General features: G+C 45.9%; 1 protein-coding gene across 1 annotated transcript; it reads left to right on the forward strand.

Moving 5' to 3' along the window:
• Positions 1-258: 258 nt before the first annotated feature.
• Positions 259-19,450, forward strand: DLX3 (distal-less homeobox 3). Its single transcript, XM_053361721.1, has 3 exons — positions 259-823; positions 3,784-3,974; positions 16,218-19,450. Exons 1-3 carry the CDS (start codon positions 493-495, stop codon positions 16,584-16,586), a joined length of 891 nt encoding a protein of 296 aa, XP_053217696.1. The 5' UTR covers positions 259-492; the 3' UTR covers positions 16,587-19,450.
• The last annotated feature ends 262 nt before the right edge of the window (positions 19,451-19,712 follow it).

The raw sequence follows: 19,712 nt of genomic DNA on the forward strand, positions 1-19,712 counted from the left end.
CTCCCAAGAGGCATGTATATGTAAATATGTGTGTGCATGTGTGCTTCGAAAGGGTTGCATTTGTTTTCTCCTCCGCTCCTTTTTTTAAAAAAAAATAAAAGAAGTATGGAGAGATGGAAAGAAAGAAAAGGCAAAGAGAGAAGGGAGTGGGGGGGGGAAGAGTCTGTTTTGCCTGCAAGGCAATATTTCTGGAGCCAATCGGAATGCAGTATCCACCCTTCCCTACTCCCTAATTAAAGGGTTTAAGCAAGCTGGCTGGGTTGGATTTCTTACACATTTTCCCTGGAGGAGGGCTGGAACAGCAGCAGCAGCAGCTATTACTGCAGCAATGACTGAGTAAGCCTACTCAGGAGGAGGAGGAAGAAGAGGAGGAGATCTGCCCCAAACCCTACAAGCAAGCCTTGCACACTTTTATTTTTAGGGGTGGGTGGGTTTGGTTTCCTTTTGCCCAACTTGGTGGACCTTTGCAACGCCGGCGTGGACCTTCTCACCATGAGTGGATCCTTTGATAAGAAGATCACCAGTATTTTGACGGACATCTCCAGCTCCCTGAGTTGCCATGTGGCCACCAAGGACTCCCCTACGCTCCCCGAGTCGTCCATCACGGATCTGGGTTACTACAGCACCCCACATAACCAGCATGAGTATTATCCCAGCCAAACGTACACCCAGCCGATGAACCATTATGCGTACCACCCCCAATTTAACCTCAATGGGATTGGGGGTGCTGGGACGTACTCCCCAAAATCTGATTACCCCTACAGCACTTCCTACAGGCCGTATGGATCTTTCCGGGATCAGCCATTGCCCAGTCAAGAAACAGGTAAGGAGAATATTTATGTTCCCGGCGAGCGAAGTCAAGGGTATGAGAAGTGACACTATTGAGAAAGGGGAGTTTTAGGATTCAGGGAGGTTAAGACCTTCCTAGAAAGTGGAATCACTTTCCCCCCATTCTCTTGGAAAATATTCTTACTTATAGAAGAGAAGGAGGATATACTTTGGTAATATCTTCTGAGAAAGGTATTACGACTGAACAGGAAAACTGGACACGGGGAACGTCTCTTTTGCTCTGTCACACTAGACAACAAGTACACTTTCTGGAGGGGTCTAGTAGCCCCACTGAACCAGAATCATGAACTTCTAGGATGAGGCTAAATCAGTGCCCTCGATCCACAAACATTCACTTCAGGGCTTGCTGCTGTTAGACGTTTCTGCATCTCTTGAACCAGATTGCTAGTCCCGTCCATAAAGTTATCCTGCAATAGGATAAGACTGAAACGACTGAAAGACTTAAAAGACTGAAACGGTGTTTCCAGTTCTGTGATCCCTTTCAGAAGCACAACTCTGGCCACTGGCAAGTTAGAGGCGACAACAGCGTAGCCAAGGGGGCTACTGCCCCATCCTTTCCCTCCTTATTCCCTTGCCATTTGCCACATTCAGACTCTGCCATAAAAGATGTAATATGAAGAATTCATTGCAGGCTTTATTCTGGCATGAAACAGCAAAGCCACTGATGGAGGTCTTCGGGTTATACAACTTTTTTCCCTGGCCAAAGGGGTATTAAAAGCAGTGGTGGACTATCTTCTCTCAGTTCGAGAAAGAGGGGAGAGAAATATCTGAAGGCGTCTTTTCCATCCTAGATCTATTTCTTCAGTGTACTTAAGAGATACAAGTTTAGGAATACCCGACAGTATAACTTCGTAACCCAGTCTACATAAAAAAATATTATGAACTGGTCCGTGACTTTTGATTGCTGTCTCTTCTTATGTAAACTACAAGTGACTTTGACAACAATATCACAATAGCTTCTTTTGCTCAAATGAGAGTTTGATATTTTGTACATCCCCCCCACGTCCCCACCCTGCTGATTCTGTGACTTTTTGAAGGGAAAAATAATATTCACCTCCCCAACACGCACACTTAAAAAATAAACACCACTATTTTGTCCTGTGACCGTCTCTTCCAAGTTTATACATATTTATTTTCTGTGAGTGTATGAACAGGTGTGCAGAATTTCCTGGGCTTCTCTCCCCCTCCTCTCCAAAACTTTTTATTTGAGATACTTTGCAACTTATGATTGGAAGAGGAGAGACGTTTGATTTGGTATCACGTAGGAAATAAAGTGGAAAGTTTAAGAAGCAAAAGATGCCAGCAAGAAGGCAATATGTTTCTTTTATTAAAAATAAAAATAAATAAAAATAAAAGCTCCATGGAAAATAGTAGTTCTTGTTTCCAAGTACATGGGTTTAGGATGGAGGGGTGTAAAGGTGAGAAAAGTCTTTCTCTGTCAACAAAACTGAGCATGCCGATTTTCTAAGTGAAGCAGGCTAGAGATGCTGGCCGGCCGTTTGAGGCCTAATTCACGCCCTCACTCCCCACAAATATTTCAGGAAGGGAACATGGGGGCTGTGTGGTTCCGACTGTCCCCACGTAACCGGACAATGCTTCCTGCCAGGAAGAAAAAAATATCCATGGATACACGAGTGAGACTGAGAAATGGAGACAGTTTTAGAAAGGCAAACTGGGAAGGACATGGAGGAGGAGGAGGCAGGTTTTGCGAGCCAGGAGGTTTGAAGCAGAGCAAAGCCGGCTAGGCCAAAGTCCAGCCATGTTCAGCCCTGGAAATGCTAAAAACATCAGGGGAAAAAGTGAAGAAACTGAGACTAGAACAGAGGGAGAATGGGAAATCTGAATACAGAAACCCAGGCAGCGATCAAATCACCAAAGTCAAGCCGAGCGAAGGAAAAATTGAAAACGAGAAAAATATCGGGTAATGGAAGAGAAAGAAAAGTGCTAAAACCATGGGAAGTTCGATTATTTTCTGAAATCTTATCAGTGCAATCTCTTCCGCTTCCACTGAATAGGATGGTGCAGAGTCCCAGAAGACTGGGCAGGAGAAGGGTCTTTTCCAATATTTGTGGGTAAAGTTGATTTTGTCTCATGACAATAAAGCAACAGTTGGCTCGAAGCAACCTCTGCGGTACAGACTCCAGGGAGGTGAATTGACTGGTTCATCCCAAGTGTACAATATGCCGTACCTGCTCAGAGTAAACCCATTGAAATGAATTGACAAGGCGAAATTGGAATGCATGATTCCTATGGGTCGACTTTGAGTGAAACTCAGGTTGGATCTAACCCTGTATCTTTGCTTCCTATAGCATGCTCCAGATACCCCATTTAAACCACACATCGTTTCCCCAATCTAGCCCTAAAATATGGAGTTTATGAAGCTTTGTTGACTGAGAAGGGTTGGGGGGAATGGATGATGGAGGTACCATGCCTATGGTGGCGATATATGTATCAGGCCGCATAGGGTTGTGTGATGGGTCTTTGACATCAGAGAGTGGTTTTCTAATTTTCATGTTTTCTGCACCCCTGGGAACCAGTGGAGGGGAGTTAGATGCTTCCGTGGTGTGCAGAAGTCGGGCGGGTTCTTGGGGGCAAATTAAGAGTTTTGGGGAGCAGCCCAGCAAAATAAAATAGTCTCCAGAGGAGATCACAGTTATCCTGCTCTTCTGTTGAGCCGCCATTCTCAAAGGGCTGATCTTTGCCGTCCACGTTGTTCTCTGCAGCCAGGCTTTCATTCATTCTCTTTTCCAGCAGAGATCGAGAACTTGGACTCTTCTGCGGAAAGGCAGCTTGCCGCTCCAAAAGTATAAAAAGCAAACTCCTTTCCCGCAACTCCTTTTCCCGTTCCGATCCAGCAACTCGCTGTGGTTTTATTTATTTTTGTGCTCTAATGCAGTTCTTCCTCTGTCTTCCCCCCTCTGCCCCTTTCTGCAGTCTCAGTGAAGGAAGAACCCGAGCCAGAAGTGCGGATGGTCAACGGGAAGCCCAAAAAGATCCGAAAGCCGCGCACGATCTACTCGAGTTACCAGCTGGCTGCCTTGCAGAGGAGATTCCAAAAGGCGCAGTACCTGGCGCTGCCAGAGAGGGCAGAGTTGGCCGCGCAGCTTGGACTGACCCAGACTCAGGTAGAAACAAGCACACATTGGAAATAAGAACATCCTGGTCTGTTTAGCTTTCCGGCTCTGTTTAGGGAAACGGGAGCGAGAGAGGGACATGTGCGTGGAACTCCAACAAAATCTCAGGAAGTTGCTGGATTTAGTAGCCCTAGATGGTTGGGAGATCCCCAGCAGGAGTTTCACAGCTCTTGAATAAAATAGTTTAGGACAGTAAGAGAAAAATAGTTTCAGGTGTTTGGATGTTTGATCTTTCTTCTCGATTTCCCAATTGCTTTGGGACTTCCAGCTGTTGGAATCCCAGTCCATCACAGTGGTACCTCGGGTTAAGTACTTAATTCGTTCCGCAGGTCCGTTCTTAACCTGAAACTGTTCTTAACCTGAAGCACTTTAGCTAATGGGGCCTCCCGCTGCTGCCACGCCGCTGGAGCACGATTTCTGTTCTCATCCTGAAGCAAAGTTCTTAACCTGAGGTACTATTTCTGGGTTAGCGGAGTCCGTAACCTGAAGCGTATGTAACCCGAGGTACCACTGTACTACAAAAGTGGAGTCCTGCAGCTGAAAATCTGATGATACATGGCAAATCCTTATATGAAATTCAGCCCCCTTGACTCTATTTTCCTTAACCCCCTCCCCACTCCTCTAGGCACTGCATGCAGGTTTTTCCCCATCTACCTCATTTTCCTCAGCCCCTCCAGTTCCTAGCCATTTGTGAGGGTGTTTTGTTTTGTGTGTGTTTTAACCCACACAGCCAATATTTCACTTCTCTCTCTTGGCAAGCTGTGCGGAATGCCAGCATTCCACACTTTTCAACCTCTGCAGTTAGAATGTTTTTGCGCATTCCGTGGCATCGCAGCAAAAATTTTGGGATGGAGGGGATCACAGAGAAGAGGGGTCTGGGTTTTTCTGCTGCTGCGCAAGGCGACATATGTCGGTGTCTCTTTGATGAGAGCAGTAGCTCTGATAACATGGGGATCATGTGTTGGCATCGGCTTAGACAATATTGACAGGTTTGGAGCAATGGGCCACAGCACGGAAGGGAAAGAGTCAAGTCTCCATCGCTCCTCTGCTGTCTCAGACCTACTCATTCATCTCTGGCTGGGGCTCAGTGATCCAGAGCAGAATGCTGACTGCCCTGAGAGGCGGTGGCGGCAGGAAACACGTAGGTGTGGCGATGCAACTCCTGTGTTTTGGCAGAGTCCCTTTCTTCCTCCTGAGGCCAAGGGAGGCTCAGCTGAGAGGTGCTGATGGGTAACTGCGAGGAGGAAGTTGGCCAAGTTGGGAAAACAACTCCTTGCTAGCCTCTGGAGGAGGTGTGGGGAACTTGTGGCACTTCGGGTGTTGCTGGACTCGCAGCTCCCAGCAGCCCAAGCCAGCACAACCAATGGGCAGGGATGATGGGCTTGTAGTTCTGAAACATCTGGAAAGCCACAGGTCCCCCACATCGGGTGAACACAAGCAGCTGGTGGACCAACTAGCGACTGCATAGTTGGGTGGCAGTTGTTGGGTGGCAGAAGGTGCCATGTCCCAAGTAGGATGGCTTGCATGTGTCTTTTGCGTACTGTTGTTTAAGACACAAAATATTTGCCTCTCATGCTCCTCCACACAAACAGCATATCCTCCAATATTTCTCTGATGGAAATAGGGATGTCTTATTCCAAACCCTCCGACTTTTCTCCAATGAAAATAGGGATGTCTTATTCCATACCCTCCAACATTTCTCCAGTGAAAATAGGGACGTCTTATTCCATACCCTCCGACATGTCTCTTATGAAAATAGGGACGTCTTATTCCATACCCTCCAACTTTTCTCTGATGAAAATAGGGACGTCTTATTCCATACCCGCCAACATTTCTCTGATGTAAATAGGGACATCTTATTCCATACCCTCCAACATTTCTCCAATGAAAATAGAGACGTTCTAAGGGGAAAGAGGAACATTCTGGGATCAAATCAGAAACCGGGACGGCTTTTGAAAATCTGGGACTGTCCCTGGAAAAGGGGGACATTTGGAGGGTCTGATCAGACTCGTTGTTATTCCCATTTTACAGGATTGAGGGAGGAGGGAGCTAAGGTTAAGAAGGAGCAACTCCCACAAGGCTGCTCCAAGTGCGACTGAGCTGAGCATGGATCTACCAGAATCTCAGCCCACCAAACTATCTAGTAGTAGGCCACGGGAACAGCTGGGCAGATCTTATTCAAGGCAAACTCTCCTTGGGTAACAAAAAAACTGAGCTATGTCCCCCCCCCTTTTTTTACTGCCCCTCTGCATAATTACTTTGGCCCTAGCAAAACCTTTCGTTGTGGGTCAGGCTGCACGGCTGGAGCCTTGGGCAGCAATCCTGACCTCACTTACTCCTGAGTAGACATCCTTAGGATTGCACTCTTAACCTGGGAATCAGTCCCATCGAATCCAGCAGGACTTAACTTACATGTATAGGATCAGGCTGTGAATATTTCTCATTTTCTTGGATTTTTACCCATACGGTTTAAAGCACTGGGAAGGTTTGTGTACCTGTATCTCATTTTTTTTAGACTGCCGATAACCATCTGTTTCCTTGGGCAAATGGTGGTTGCAGCTTTCAAGGGGGAGGGAGGACAAAAAAAGGGGGAAAAGACTTTTGAAACGTCTAAACCAGATGAAAAAAGCCCAACGCTAACTGGTTTCAATCCTACACATGCTTATCGGGGAGGAAAGGGCATTTGAAGTCGGCCCAGGCTTTTCTTAGAAGACCTGTGTAGGGTTGCTCTGTAAGCCCCACTGAACAGAGGGAGACTTCCTTCAAAAGGATTTGTACTGTCAGTTGAAATCTCAGCTAAGAGTCATCTGTGGAGGATCAAAGCAGAGATCACACTTCCTGCAGTGTTAACTGCAGCAGTGTGTGTGTGTGTGTCTCAAATCAAATACAGAAACTTTATGATACCTCTGCCTTTTGTTTTTGGCAGTGGAACGGGGATAGTGTTTTGATCAGGAAAATAGTGCTCTCGAAAGGCTTAACCTCCCGCGCTGTGCCATAATTTCAGTTCTAATCGGCGAAGGGCTCATTCGCTTGCTATAAAGATTTTCTTTTAAATGTAGACAATCCTATATACGGTTCCCCAAGTGATATCTGAGTTGCCTGTGCAGGGCACTATCCCCGTCCTCCGATGCTTTTGGATGAATTTGGCAAGTTTCCTGAGCAACGGAAGCTTCTCTGCCTGTCTTTGCTTAAATGGGACGTTTGGAGGCCAAAAAGTCTCTGGGTGCTTCCAGAAGCTTGCTATTTTTGGGTGGGATTCAATCACAAGCACCAGCCGGTTTAGGTTGCACAATTATAATTGGCTGGGAAGTCTGGCGCAACAAGCCTGCCCCCCCCCCTAAATTGGACTCTTTGCAATAAGCAATGGGAAATTGTGCTGCGAGGTGTGGGGTAACATTTGTTTTGCTTTGATGCAGCAGCATCTGACCTCCCCGCAAGCAAATCAGCACGAATCTGCAATAAAATAAATCTGCTTTTTAAGACAGCTGTGGCAAGTAGCGGGGCCATCTGTCTCTTAGGCATGACAGGAGGCCAGGCTGTACCATCTAAAGGACTTTTGACTTCTTAGCCTTTAATGTGACTTTTAAGGAGCCTGGATGGGAACAGTAATGGAGAGTTGGTAAGGATACTATCGGGTTAGACTTAAATAGCGTTTGGGTTCCTTCTGATAGCATGATGCAGAATACTGAATAAAGCAAGATTGGCAAGTACTGCTTCACAACATTTGGGAGATGAAATCAGTGCAGGGACATGTTTGCCTAGATGTCAGGGTTTAACTGTACAATTCTGGCTTCTTGTTCGATTTTCCAAGTATAAAACTCAACAGAAAGGTTTTAAGTTGAGCCAAGGCTCTCTGGAACCTGTTGTCATTAGGACCAGACTGCCTTTAAGCATGTGCAGAGTGCCTTCCTTTCACCACTTACTTTCCCACTAATGTCTCTTCATATACCTGGCAGGGGTTTCGTGTCAGAGTTCTGGATTCAAACTCTGCCCGTGAAATTAATTGCTGTCTGAAAATCAGAAACAGGCCCAGTGGCATTTGGCCGCATGGAAACCTAAGTTAAAACCCCAAAGCTGGAAAATTGCCTAAACTTAGCTCTCTGGCCTTATCTGGCAGACATTTTATTGCAAGTAAAACTCAGTCGGCTCTTCCTGTGAAACTTAACCATGCAAATCTACATGAGAAGGATGTTTCGCTGTGTTCAGTGGGCCTCACTCCCAGCCAGTAAAGGCCAATCCATTCCTCAGCTTAGTGTGGATTGCAAAGCCCACCTAAACCCATTGAGCTCAATGGGTCTTACTTCTGAGTTGGCAATATAGCCAGGTGCCCAGATGCAAAAAAGGGGGGGCAGGGCTCTTGCACCTTTCATTGTTGTGCAGGAGAGGGAATTTCGGCAGGTGTAGCTTGGTATGCAAAATCCAGCTGCTGAAATTCCTCCTTCAATGCCACTATTAAAACTCCAGGGGTTGCATCATGATGTACAGTGTGCAGATAACCACAGACCTGCTTTCAGGTAAACACTTAGGAGTGATCCTTTGTATTGTTTAGAAGATGGATGGATTGCTTGCCCTTTAAAGCACATGGAGATAAAAGTTTTACGTATTGCAAAGTTGCAGAACTCCCCACAGAAGGCTCATATCATTGTTCAGCTCGCTCTCGCTCATATATATATATATATATTCTATAGCAAACTGCCTGGAAACTTTGCTAGGCCCTCTCCAGTAGGACGTCCGACGCCAGAAGCAATTTGACCCAATTACTCCAGCTGCAATTTGGGGAGGCAGAGGCATGAGGACATAATAGCAGTCATGCAACTTCCGCTGTTTACGCCAAGCTCTGGCTGGAAGGCGGCGGCTATCTAGGCAAGGAGGAGTAGGGTGACTTGAAGAGTCGCTGACCTCTTATCTGGTGGAACCACAGATATGGGTTTGGAGCAGTCCTTCTCGTCTCCCGCGCCAATCAAGGCTCGGAACCGGAATCTTTCCAAGCCCAGGGTTCCGTTTCAGAACTTGTACAGTAAAGATCAGGCATAGGCAAACTCCGGCCCTCCAGATGTTTCGGAGCTACAATTCCCACCATCCCTAGCTAACAGGATCAGCGGTCAGGGATGATGGGAATTGTAGTCTCAAAACATCTGGAGGGCCAGAGTTTGCGTATGCCTGGTAAAAGATAAAGGCATGGCGTCACAGAATTGTGCAGAAGCCTCATGGCCTATCTCAGGGGTAGCAACTCCCAAGAGACTGCGATCTACATACAGAATTAAAATCTGGCAGTGATCTACCCCTTTTGGGGGCGGGTTCAGGTCAAAGTTGTTGAGCTTTTTTATGGAGGAGCCCTGTTTTTTTAAGGGTTTTGGGGGGAAAAGAAGAACCAACAAATCGCTGGGGAAACAAATAGCCTCACTTAGTAAACTCCATCTTCCATTCTGCAGATCGTGCAACAATGGAGGACAGGGTGAGGGGGTGGGGCAGGGTTCAATTTTACCAACACTAAGGAAAGGGGCCCAGTGATCAACCGGGATCTACCAAAACCTCCCAGGATCTAGATCGACCTGTTGGACATCCCTGGTCTATCTGGTCCAGCTCCCTGCTTTGGTGATGTATATCGCCTGCTCAGATCCCCATTGATGGCTTTCTAAAAAGCCTCTGCGAAAAGTTATCCAGCGGAAGACCCGCACCAAACATTTGAAGTTTCCCCCAAAGAATTGTAGCTCAGCGAGGGGTAAACTACAGTTCCCATGATTCTTTTTTTTGGGGGGGGGTGCTTTGTTGAAGACGTGTGGTTGCTCACAAATGCTCTCACATGCAATTGGAGATTGCGCTCAGCTCCCCTTCCCAGGATAACCTGCTTCTCAAAGGTTTTCCCTGGGTGGTGATGGAAAGGACAGGATCCAGCTACCCTTGAAAAGCATCCGCAAGGCCAGTTTGCCCATGCTTACAAATAGCTGTGCTAAAATATCTCAGCAAAAAGCAACGATTCAAAGGATTTTTCACCGCATAAAACCTTATGTGGGCAGGATCCCACCCCTCACCCCCCCCCCCGTCACACATACAGATGGTTCCCTAGGATTGAAAGCAAGCATTTATTTTGTGGGAGAGATGAGCTTGGCTGAGCTAAAATTGAATTTCCTCGTGAATTTAAGCAGGTGAAGTTTTTGTTTTATTTTATTACGGGATTCAAAATCTCGAGACTGAAAAATATTAGGGACATAGTGTTAATTCGTCTTCTTCAACAGGATAAACTTCCTTGAGGAAGAAGAAGTGTAGTTGGAACAGTATGTATAATTAGAAAGGTGGTATATTGAAAAAAATTAAAATTGTGAGAATAGTATAAACCAGAGGTGGTTCACCAGATGTTGTCGAGCTACAACTCGCTGGGGCTGATGGATGCTGAAGTCCAACAACATCTTCAGGGTAATAATTTCCCCACCCTTGATTGATATACAATATGATGATTTAAAAAATTCTCTGTATGGTTTAAGCAGAGATTGGATGGCCGTCTGTCATGGATGCTTTAGTGGAGATTCCTGCAATGCAGGACATTGGACAAGATGACTTGATTTATTTTAATCTACACTGCTTTACCTTTACCTAAGTGGTTTATAAAGGCCTTAAATAAGTAAATAAAAATATTCTCCCACCTCCACCCCCCCTTGAGTGCATTACCAGTTACAGCTGCTGTTCCACACCCTAGCCCTGACATTCTGAGTCTCAAGATCTTAGTTCCTTCAAAATCTTTTTTTTAAAGAAAACTTTCGTCTTTAAATTCATGAGCATCAATGCCAAATTCCTGCAAGTCTCCTCCGACCGGCCATCTTGGTTTCCTCTGCTTCATCCCTCCCACCTTTGGACACAAAGCCTTGAATGTTTATTTCCTCCTCACTTAGACTATCCCTGTTAAGCAGGTCAGTCAGGGAGAAGAAGCGAAGATGGAACGCAAGGTTGGCCAAGCACTTTGATGACAGCAAAGCTTCTCCCTCTGCTCCCTCTCTTTTAAAAGGTCGGCCTTCTTAATTGCCGCGATCTAAATAAAGCAGCAAGCTGGCGTGCTTCTGGGCTGCCTGATACCGCCAAAAACGATGCAGCGATGTAGCACGCTCATGGCCACCTGAGAATGCTCGCCCCCAGCAAAATGTTCTCAGGGCGCATGTTGTGGGTGGGGTGACACTGACACAGCCTTGTGGTGCTCAGGTGACTCCCCGGGGTCACACATTGATTAGTGACCCCCTTTCCACCCTAATTTGGTGCAACGTAGCACTTGGCTCACTCCCCTGAGTTGCCTGGAGCTTTTTGCCGTTCTTCTCACTGGTAGCCATGTGATGATTGAGACAGGAATTTCCCCCAAGGTCCTGTTGGCTAGGCTGGTGTTTATTTGTCTCCTGCAGGAGGGTGCTTGGCTTGGCTCGCTTGCCTGAGTCACCTGAAACTCCTTGCTTAGAGTGTACCTGTTGTTTGCTCAAGAGACACATTGGGTGGCCGGGTTGGGATGAGCTTGGAGGCGTCTACAAGGTCCCTTGCCCTTCCATGATCGTAAAATATTCTACGTCATTACTAAGGCTGCATATGCACTATACATTTAAAGCACACACCCCCCCCCACAAGAATCCTTGGAACTGTAGTTAAGGGGGCTGATAAACTACAGTTTCCATTATTCTTTAGGGCAGGGGTGCCCAAACTTTTTAAAAGGAGGGCCAGATTTGATGAAATGAACATGCGTGGGGGCCGGCCGAAGTTTTTAGGATTGAAGTTCATGCCTGCTTTAGGGGATTGGAAATGTGCTTTAAATATATGGTGTGTATGCAGCCTAAGTCTAGGTCAGGGGAACCTGTGGCCCTCCACTTGTTGTTGGACTAGCTCAGTTGGCTACAGCGTGGTGCTGATAACGCCAAGGTTGCAGGTTCGATCCCTGCATTCCTGCACCACAAGGGGTTGGACCAGAGCAATCAATCAATTTTATTGTTTGTAGCCAATACAGTCAAACCTCGGTTTTCGATCGTCTCTGTTGCCGAACGTTTCAGCTCCCAGACGTCAAAAACCCAGAAGTAAGTTTTACGTTTTTTGGAAGCCGAACGTCTGACATGGCAGACAAGTGGCTTCTGATTGGCTCTTCCAATTTCAAGAGCCAATCAGAAGCCACGCCTCAGAAATCGAACTTTTTGGATGTCGAACGTCCTTCCGGAACGGATTATGTTCGACTTCCGAGGTACCACTGTACAATAGGAGCACAAATGGCACAGCTGCAAAACAGAAAAACCTTGGACCAGATGAGCCTCAAACTCTATGGTACTATAATCCTATAACTCCTATCGTTTATTTCATTTCATTTCATGAAATTTATACACTGCTTCCTGCTAAAAAGCATCAAAGTGGTTTACGAAAAGGTCAAACAATAAAATTGAGGGGGGAAACACAACCCTGCTTTAAAGCATTTAAAAGTTAAAATACAAAAACAGATTAAAATTACCCCAACTTTCTAAGCATCTGGGTAGACACGTCTAAACAAAAATGTCTTTATGAATGACTTTATGAATGAAAAGATGATAGTGAAGGCACCTGCTTAATGTCAACAGGCAGGGAGTTGGGATGGGAATTGGAGTCTATTAGCATCCGGAGGGCTGGAGGTTCACCCTGTAATAGATATCTCACCAAATGAGCTCTGTAGCTGAAAGCCCAGGATCCCTTCCCAAAATGAATGCATCCGTTCTTCTTGTTTTGCTCGAGATGTCACTAGGATTTATAGGTTGGGTGTTCCTGACCTCCTTACGAGGCTGAACAGTGTTTGTTGTCCAAAAGTGTGCAGAGGCTGGGAGAGGACCTGATGGGCATGCTTGATCGTTTTAGGAAGCTTTTCAGAGCTTAGATGCTCTGAAATGAAGAAGGTGCCATCATCAATAGATTCACACTGCTTCCAGACAGGAGGCTTAATTTGCAAATGGGACACTGAGATAACAGGTTATTGGCAACAATCTTCTTCTCCTTCTTCTTCTTCTTCTTCTTCTTCTTCTTCTTCTTCTTCTTCTTCTTCTTCTTCTTTTAAAAACTTGAATGGATTTTCCCCCAAAGAGCAAATACAGGCTGGCATTTTGATGCTAACGATGTTGAGTGGACCCTGCAAAAATAAAAAAACTTTCACACACGAGGAACACCCGTTCTAAACACAACTGTACTGAACTGTTTTTAGTGGGACCTCTTCAAAGGCTTGATTTTTTTCACACACACACAGAGAGAGAGAGAGAGAGAGAGAGAGAGAGAGAGAGAGAGAGAGAGACCAGCCCCAATTGATTTTTCTTTGGACATGAGGGGGAGCTGTTTCTTTAATCTTGGTGGATTTTGGAAATGCCTCTTTGGATTTGGAAATCGAGCTGATCTGTCAGGCAGCCACGCCATAAAGGATATGGCTCCCCCCACAAGAATTCTGGGGGCTGTAGTTTACTTCGCACAGAGCTGTAGCACCCTTGGCAAACTACAATTCCCAGGATTCCTTTAGGTGAAAGGGGTGCATGTTGTGGACATGACCCTGGCTCTTTTCTTTCCGCTTCTGCCTTGGCATCTCCTTTTCTCCGGAAAGAGCATCGCGATTTCTTTCCCACTTTGCTCCTTCCTTGTCAGTCTTGGACCACTAACAGTTCAGTCCTAGACATCTGCAGTCAGATAGAAGTCCCAAAATTACTTCCCGCTGTATATGGGACTGCAGCCTACTTTGGAATACTGTTAAGGGGTCACGATCTGCAGTAGTGCCCTTGCTTCTCGTTCATTTCATTGGAGCTCGCAGGGAGAATGTGCTGGTGGATGGGGCCCTTTGGCTTTTGGAAAGGGCCTTTCCCATTGTGTGTGTGTTCCTTAATTACAGCCGGCTTGCACAGACTCTAATACGTAATTTCCCCTTGCTCTCTAATGCAAGCACACGCTGTGAGAACTTTGGCTGACTTCAGGTAACATGCTCAGTCCTTCGTGACCTTGCAATCTATCCGTTCGCGAATTAATTAATTGACAGGCAACAAATACCGAAGGCTGCAATTTGGAAGACTGGAAGATGACTTTGCTCATAGGAACCCGTTGCCAGGTTTGCAGTGTCAGTCACCACCTTGGGGGAGAAATCTCCCTCCCTCCTCCCGCCCACAAATATGGCTATTTCCCAACCAGGCACAAAGGAGTCCTAATCTTTCCTCCTTCCTTGTTTTGACTCCCAGGAGTTTCTCTCCGTCTCTAGTCATTCCTCCCTTGCTCTTCCTTCCCCACCTACCACCCACTTTCTTTCGCTGCTCCTCGGATCTTTCTCCAAAGTGGGGCGCGTGTGAAGTCATCACCGCAGCCCTCAGAGCACTATCGGAAAGGCTCCAAGCCAGCTAGGCCGCCCTCCCAGCCCTGCCCTAAGTTTCGTCACCTCAGTCCTCCCAGCCCAAGAGGACTTGTAAAAAAAAACGTTCCGAAAGAGCTTGTCACCAAGACTTCTCGAAAGATCGGTTTTGGAGGGAAAGGGCGATAGTTTTGGAAAAACGGGTAGATGTGGCACCTCTTCTAGGGAGTGTGACTGGGGGGGTGGGGAAGCTTTGGGAAAATATATTTATTATTTCATTTTACCTTTGGTCCAAGGAGTCTAGACTACAGTTAAAGCAGGAATGGGGAGCCTGTGGCCTTGCAAAATGTTTTTAGAGGCCAACTCCCATCGTCCTTGAACACTGACCATTCTGGCTGGGACCGAGCTGAGAATCCAACAACAATTTGAATGCCCACAGATTCCCCCACTTCTACTTGGAAGAGGGGCATTTCCCCCTCGCTTCATCTGAACTCTTTGACAATGTGTGGAATTTATGCATTCTGCCTTCGTCTCAACCAGGCACTTCTGCCTGAGGACGGCTTCCTCTTGGAAACAATTTATTTCTTTGGAAACAGAAGGAGAGGTTTACATTCTCAGATCTGGAAGGCGCATCACGATTCCAGAGATGTGTTTTACTGTGGTAACTCAAAGCATGAACTGTACACAAGTTCAGAGGTGCAAATGTTGTTTCTCCACGTCTTCCCAGGCTGAGATTAAGCTGGAAAAGAAATGCGATGTCTGAAAGCTGACAAGCTTTGGCTCGGGTTAAATCCTGGCTCATTATGATGGAGCAACTCTGTAGAATGCTGAAGTCCCAATTCTTCTGAGTTCTAGGCAGCAGTGTTCTCTGGGTGTGGGGGTCTCTGCCTGGTAGCGTGGACCTCTTAGAAGCATTAGCAGTTTGTAGAGCTACAACCCAACTCCAAAATTCTATATTAAGTATACCAAGTGGGTCTTTCCAGTCCTTCTTTTCCCTCTGACGTCTATTCTACACACCACTCAAAAAAAACTTCCCCTTGATTGATGGGAGCTTCCATGATCATCCCTAGAAATGCAGTTGGGAAAATAAGAGGCAGAGGCCACCTCTTGCCTCCTGTGCATGAAATTGGGGCCATGGATTGGGGCCATGCCACTGAATGTGTATTTTAGATGCTGGCACATTGTCTTGGTTGAGATCCACCTTCTCTTTGGCGTTCTAAGGTTGACATGATCTGGGATAAGTGAGCACTCAACATAGGAAGATGCATTATAACAAAAGCAGGCCACTGATCCATCTACCGCAGTATTGCCCACACTGATTGGCAGCGTCTCTCCAGGGTTTCGGGAAAAGGTATTTCCCAACCCAAACTTGAGAAACCGGGGGTTGAACCTGGAACATGCAAAACATGTGCTGCACCACATGGACCAAGAAGGAGTGGTATCAACTCTCTCCATTCAGGAGTCCACGGTAGGGATGTCTTCTACCTGGACACTGAGGTCCTGCACCGAGGGCCTTCTGGCGGTTCCCTCACTGCGAGAAGCCAAGTTACAGGGAACCAGGCAGAGGGCCTTCTCAGTAGTGGCACCCGCCCTGCGGAACGCCTTCCCACCAGATGTCAAAGAGAACAACAACTACCAGACTTTTAGAAGACATCTGAAGGCAGCCCTGTTTAGGGAAGCTTTTAATGTTTGATGCATTACTGTATTTTAATATTTTGTTGGAAGCCACCCAGAGTGGCTGGGGAAGCCCAGCCAGATGGGCGGGGTATAAATAAATTATTATTATTATTATTATTATTATTATTATTATTATTATTATTTCCACCCCATACCCTGATTTCAGAACACAGAGTGCCACAGATGAAGCTCTCAGTCCTACCACACAGCTGTGAAACCTTTTCTTCTTTTTTCATTTTTCATTCTCTCTTTATTCTCAGGTGAAAATCTGGTTCCAGAACCGAAGGTCCAAGTTCAAGAAACTGTACAAGAACGGAGAGGTCCCCTTGGAACACAGCCCCAATAACAGTGACTCCATGGCTTGCAATTCTCCGCCATCTCCCACCCTCTGGGACAGTAACACCCACAACAACAGCAACAGCAACAACAACAACAACCCAGCCAGCCGGAGCCAGCTCCCTCAGCCACTCTCCTATAACTCCCCACCAAGCTACCTGGAGGAGCACAGCCCTTGGTACCATCATCAGAACCTGAGCGGGCCTCACATACAGCAAGGACCTCCTCCCACTCCTGGCTCTATGCATCACCCATCTCCAGGGCCTCCTCCCAATCCTGGAGCGGTATATTAACCTCCTTTGCCTCCTTGATGAAACCAGTGGAGCAGGAACAAAGGAATGAAGGAGAGAGAGGAGGGAGACAGGGAGAAACAGACAGACAGCGACAAGTCAAAACTCTTTGATGTGTTTTGTAGGACATGCACACATTCCATCCCATCTCAGGAACAACTGAGCTGCAGTAAAGGCTAAGACTTTTGAGAGACCATCTCAAAACAAGGGAAAGGGAAAGGTGGGTGGGAGGGAGGGAGAAAAGCTCATAGTCCATGTTGTATCTCAGCCAAGTTGGTTTCACCCGCCCTACATGACCAACCTCCTCAACTTCCTGCGTGGTTTATCTGTAGGCAGTTCTCCATCATCATCATCACCACCACCATCACCGCCAGCTTCAGTCAGAAGGCTCTCTGCTTGGTTGGAGAGAAGCCCAGCGTCACACACTGCACCGCCCCAGCTTCCCGAGAAGAAAGTATACAACTGGTTTTCTTTACCTTCCTCTTGTTTTGTTGATTTTGTGTTGTTTGCTCACTTTCCCAAGCAAAGTGATTCAGAGAGGGATCTCCTTGAAGAGCTCTGAAGGATCTGGCAAGGTTTCAAAGTCCGATTGGTGTCATTTATGACAGGAGCAGGATTTCTGTTGTTACTCGTCCATTCATTTGGGGAATGGGGGCAGTCTAATGAACCCCCCTCTCTCTATTCTACATGACCTCCCAGAAATAATATCCAGCTAGAATTATTATTATTTTTAATTTAAGGAACATTTAAGAGATGGTGGGGGCAAGTAAACATTGTCACAGCTTTAAAAACACACACACACATACAATAAATTTAGGATGAAAGCCAATTCCTTAGAAATACGCACGACTGTTTTACAAAACTGGGCAGCATTTAGCAGGTGTGGGGAACTTCTGGCCCTCCAGGTGTTGCTGAATTACAACTCCCATCATCCCTGGGCACTGGTCATGCTTGCTGGGACTGATGGGAACTGTAGTTCAGCAACATCCGAAAGGTCAAAGGTTCCTCCTCCTGGTGTGCAGTGTTAACATAGTGCTGGAGAGCTTGCGGTCAAAGAGAACAGGGGGAAAGTTCAGAGAGCTGTGATGGAAAGGACCAATTTTGATCTCACTAGTGGCTATTTCAGGTTTACTCCAGGAGCCTTCTGGATTAGGAAAGCCAGACAGGTGGGCTTAGACCCAGTTCTTCAACTGGGAATAAACTGAGGATAAAAACCCCAATGCAGGAAGAAAAGTTCTGATCCCAGGAACATTAGTCCAGGTTTAATATGGACCAATATGGAGCTGGAAGGGACCGCAAGAGTCATCTATCTAGTCCAACCCCCCACAATGCAGGAATCTTTTGCCCATTGTGGGGCTCGAACTCTCGACCCTGAGATTAAGAGTCTCATGCTCTAACCAACTAAGCTATCCTCTGACAGACCTATTTGCCATGGTGTGTGTGTGAAAGATTCTGATCTCTTTTATGACACTGCCCATCTGCGCTACCTCTTTTTTTGAACTAAAGTTACGCAAGAGGGCATTCAGCTTACACAGGATTGGAAGGACAAATGTTTGGGTCCTTGCTCTACACCAGTCGGTGTTGTGGAGTGGCATGGTGGCGGGGAGGAAGGCATGGGGAGAGGGAACCTGGCCCAAATTATCGTGGGTTATTCCATGTTTACATCAGGGTAGGAGATGGGCTGTATAACTCAGTGACAGAGCAACATGTCTTGTATTGGAAAGTCCCAGGGTTGAATCCTGGCACCTCCAACTAGTGCTGGGAATCTCCCCAGTCTGAAACTCTGTTTCATGGATATGGGGAACTAGTGGTCCTCTCGATGTTAGTTGTGCTAGCTGAGGTTTTTGGGAGTCAGAGACAACAGCATCTTGGAGGACCATAAATTCCCCATCTCTGTTAAGGACCGAACTGAGTCAGACAGATCATTGGTATAAAACTCAGTACAAAACAGCTTCTGAGTTCCTTTCAGGCTGTCATAAAAATGTCCGGGTTTTTTGAAACTTTCCCCCAAAAAGCTCAATAACTTTCTTTGGGCAATATCCCCCAAAAATCTCAACTTTCCCAAAACTTTTTGTTTCTTGAAATATGGCAACCCATATAGTTCTGTGCCCACTTTCATAGGAGTTGATTTCTACTCATGTCCTTTGTTTTATTTTGGTAGACCTGTTTATTATTCTGTTCCACGGGACCAGATTCTTGTTTCCCTTTCAGCCAAACAAAACAAACCAAAATCCCAGAAAAGAAAGAGAAATCTTAACCCTTTTAGAGATGCTTCAGAATTACCCCAAGAATTAAAATATTTGGCTTGGGAATTTATATCCCTTGACCTTCACATTAGGGTTTGTAAGGGGTTGGATGGCGGATAAATGTTTATTTTAAAAATTGAGGGAGATATTTAAAATACTTTGGGAATAATTTAAGTTATTGTTATTTTTGAAAAAGAAAGTGAAAATTTGTCTTAAGTGTTGCTCTACTTGCATCATGTTAAGCTATTGTCAGAGAGGAAAGCTTATTTTTTAAAGAAGAAAAAAACCAAATCCACCTTGGATTTTAAAAAAACAATAAAGCTGGGGGGAGTTGTTATTTTTTAAACAAAGAGCTGCAATTTTAATAAGCATTCTCTAATGTTGTACAGTGTCAAGGTTGCTATTTATGTCGCCTTGTATAATAGATAAGGAGAGAAAGGTGGGGGGGAATGTATATAGGGCTGATTTGTATAAAGCTTATTTTAAATTTTAAAAGAAGTTTCTTTTTTATCTTGGCTTGGGGGGGGGAGAGCAAGGTGAGAACTTTGCTCCAGCTTCTTTGTGCTTCGGTAGCGAACGGAAACTTTCTCGTAGAATGTCAATAAAACATTTTGAACTTCACAGAGTGGCCCTTTTGTTGTCTCTCAGCTCGCAGTGTGTGTTTTGTCAATCTGGGGCTGCAAATGCCCTTGTTGGTGTTTGGCAATGCCAACAGTTCCCCCAGAATCGCCCGTTCCTTTTTTTTAAAAAAAAAAAATTCTTTTTTCTCATTACAAATATACTTATAACATACAATTTACATAACATCTCTCCCTCCCCCCCCCTTTGGGCTTTCCTCAACTTCCATTTCTAATTTATTATCCTCATTATTATATTCTACTAT

Source organism: Podarcis raffonei, chromosome 13, assembly GCF_027172205.1.
Source record: "Podarcis raffonei isolate rPodRaf1 chromosome 13, rPodRaf1.pri, whole genome shotgun sequence".
NCBI lineage: Eukaryota > Metazoa > Chordata > Lepidosauria > Squamata > Lacertidae > Podarcis > Podarcis raffonei.

Coding starts and splice junctions, on each gene's coding strand:
- DLX3 (XM_053361721.1), top strand. CDS start 493: ATGAGTGGATCCTTTGATAAGAAGATCACCAGTATTTTGACGGACATC. Junction 824..3,783: donor ATTGCCCAGTCAAGAAACAG/GTAAGGAGAATA, acceptor CCCTTTCTGCAG/TCTCAGTGAAGGAAGAACCC. Junction 3,975..16,217: donor TTGGACTGACCCAGACTCAG/GTAGAAACAAGC, acceptor CTTTATTCTCAG/GTGAAAATCTGGTTCCAGAA.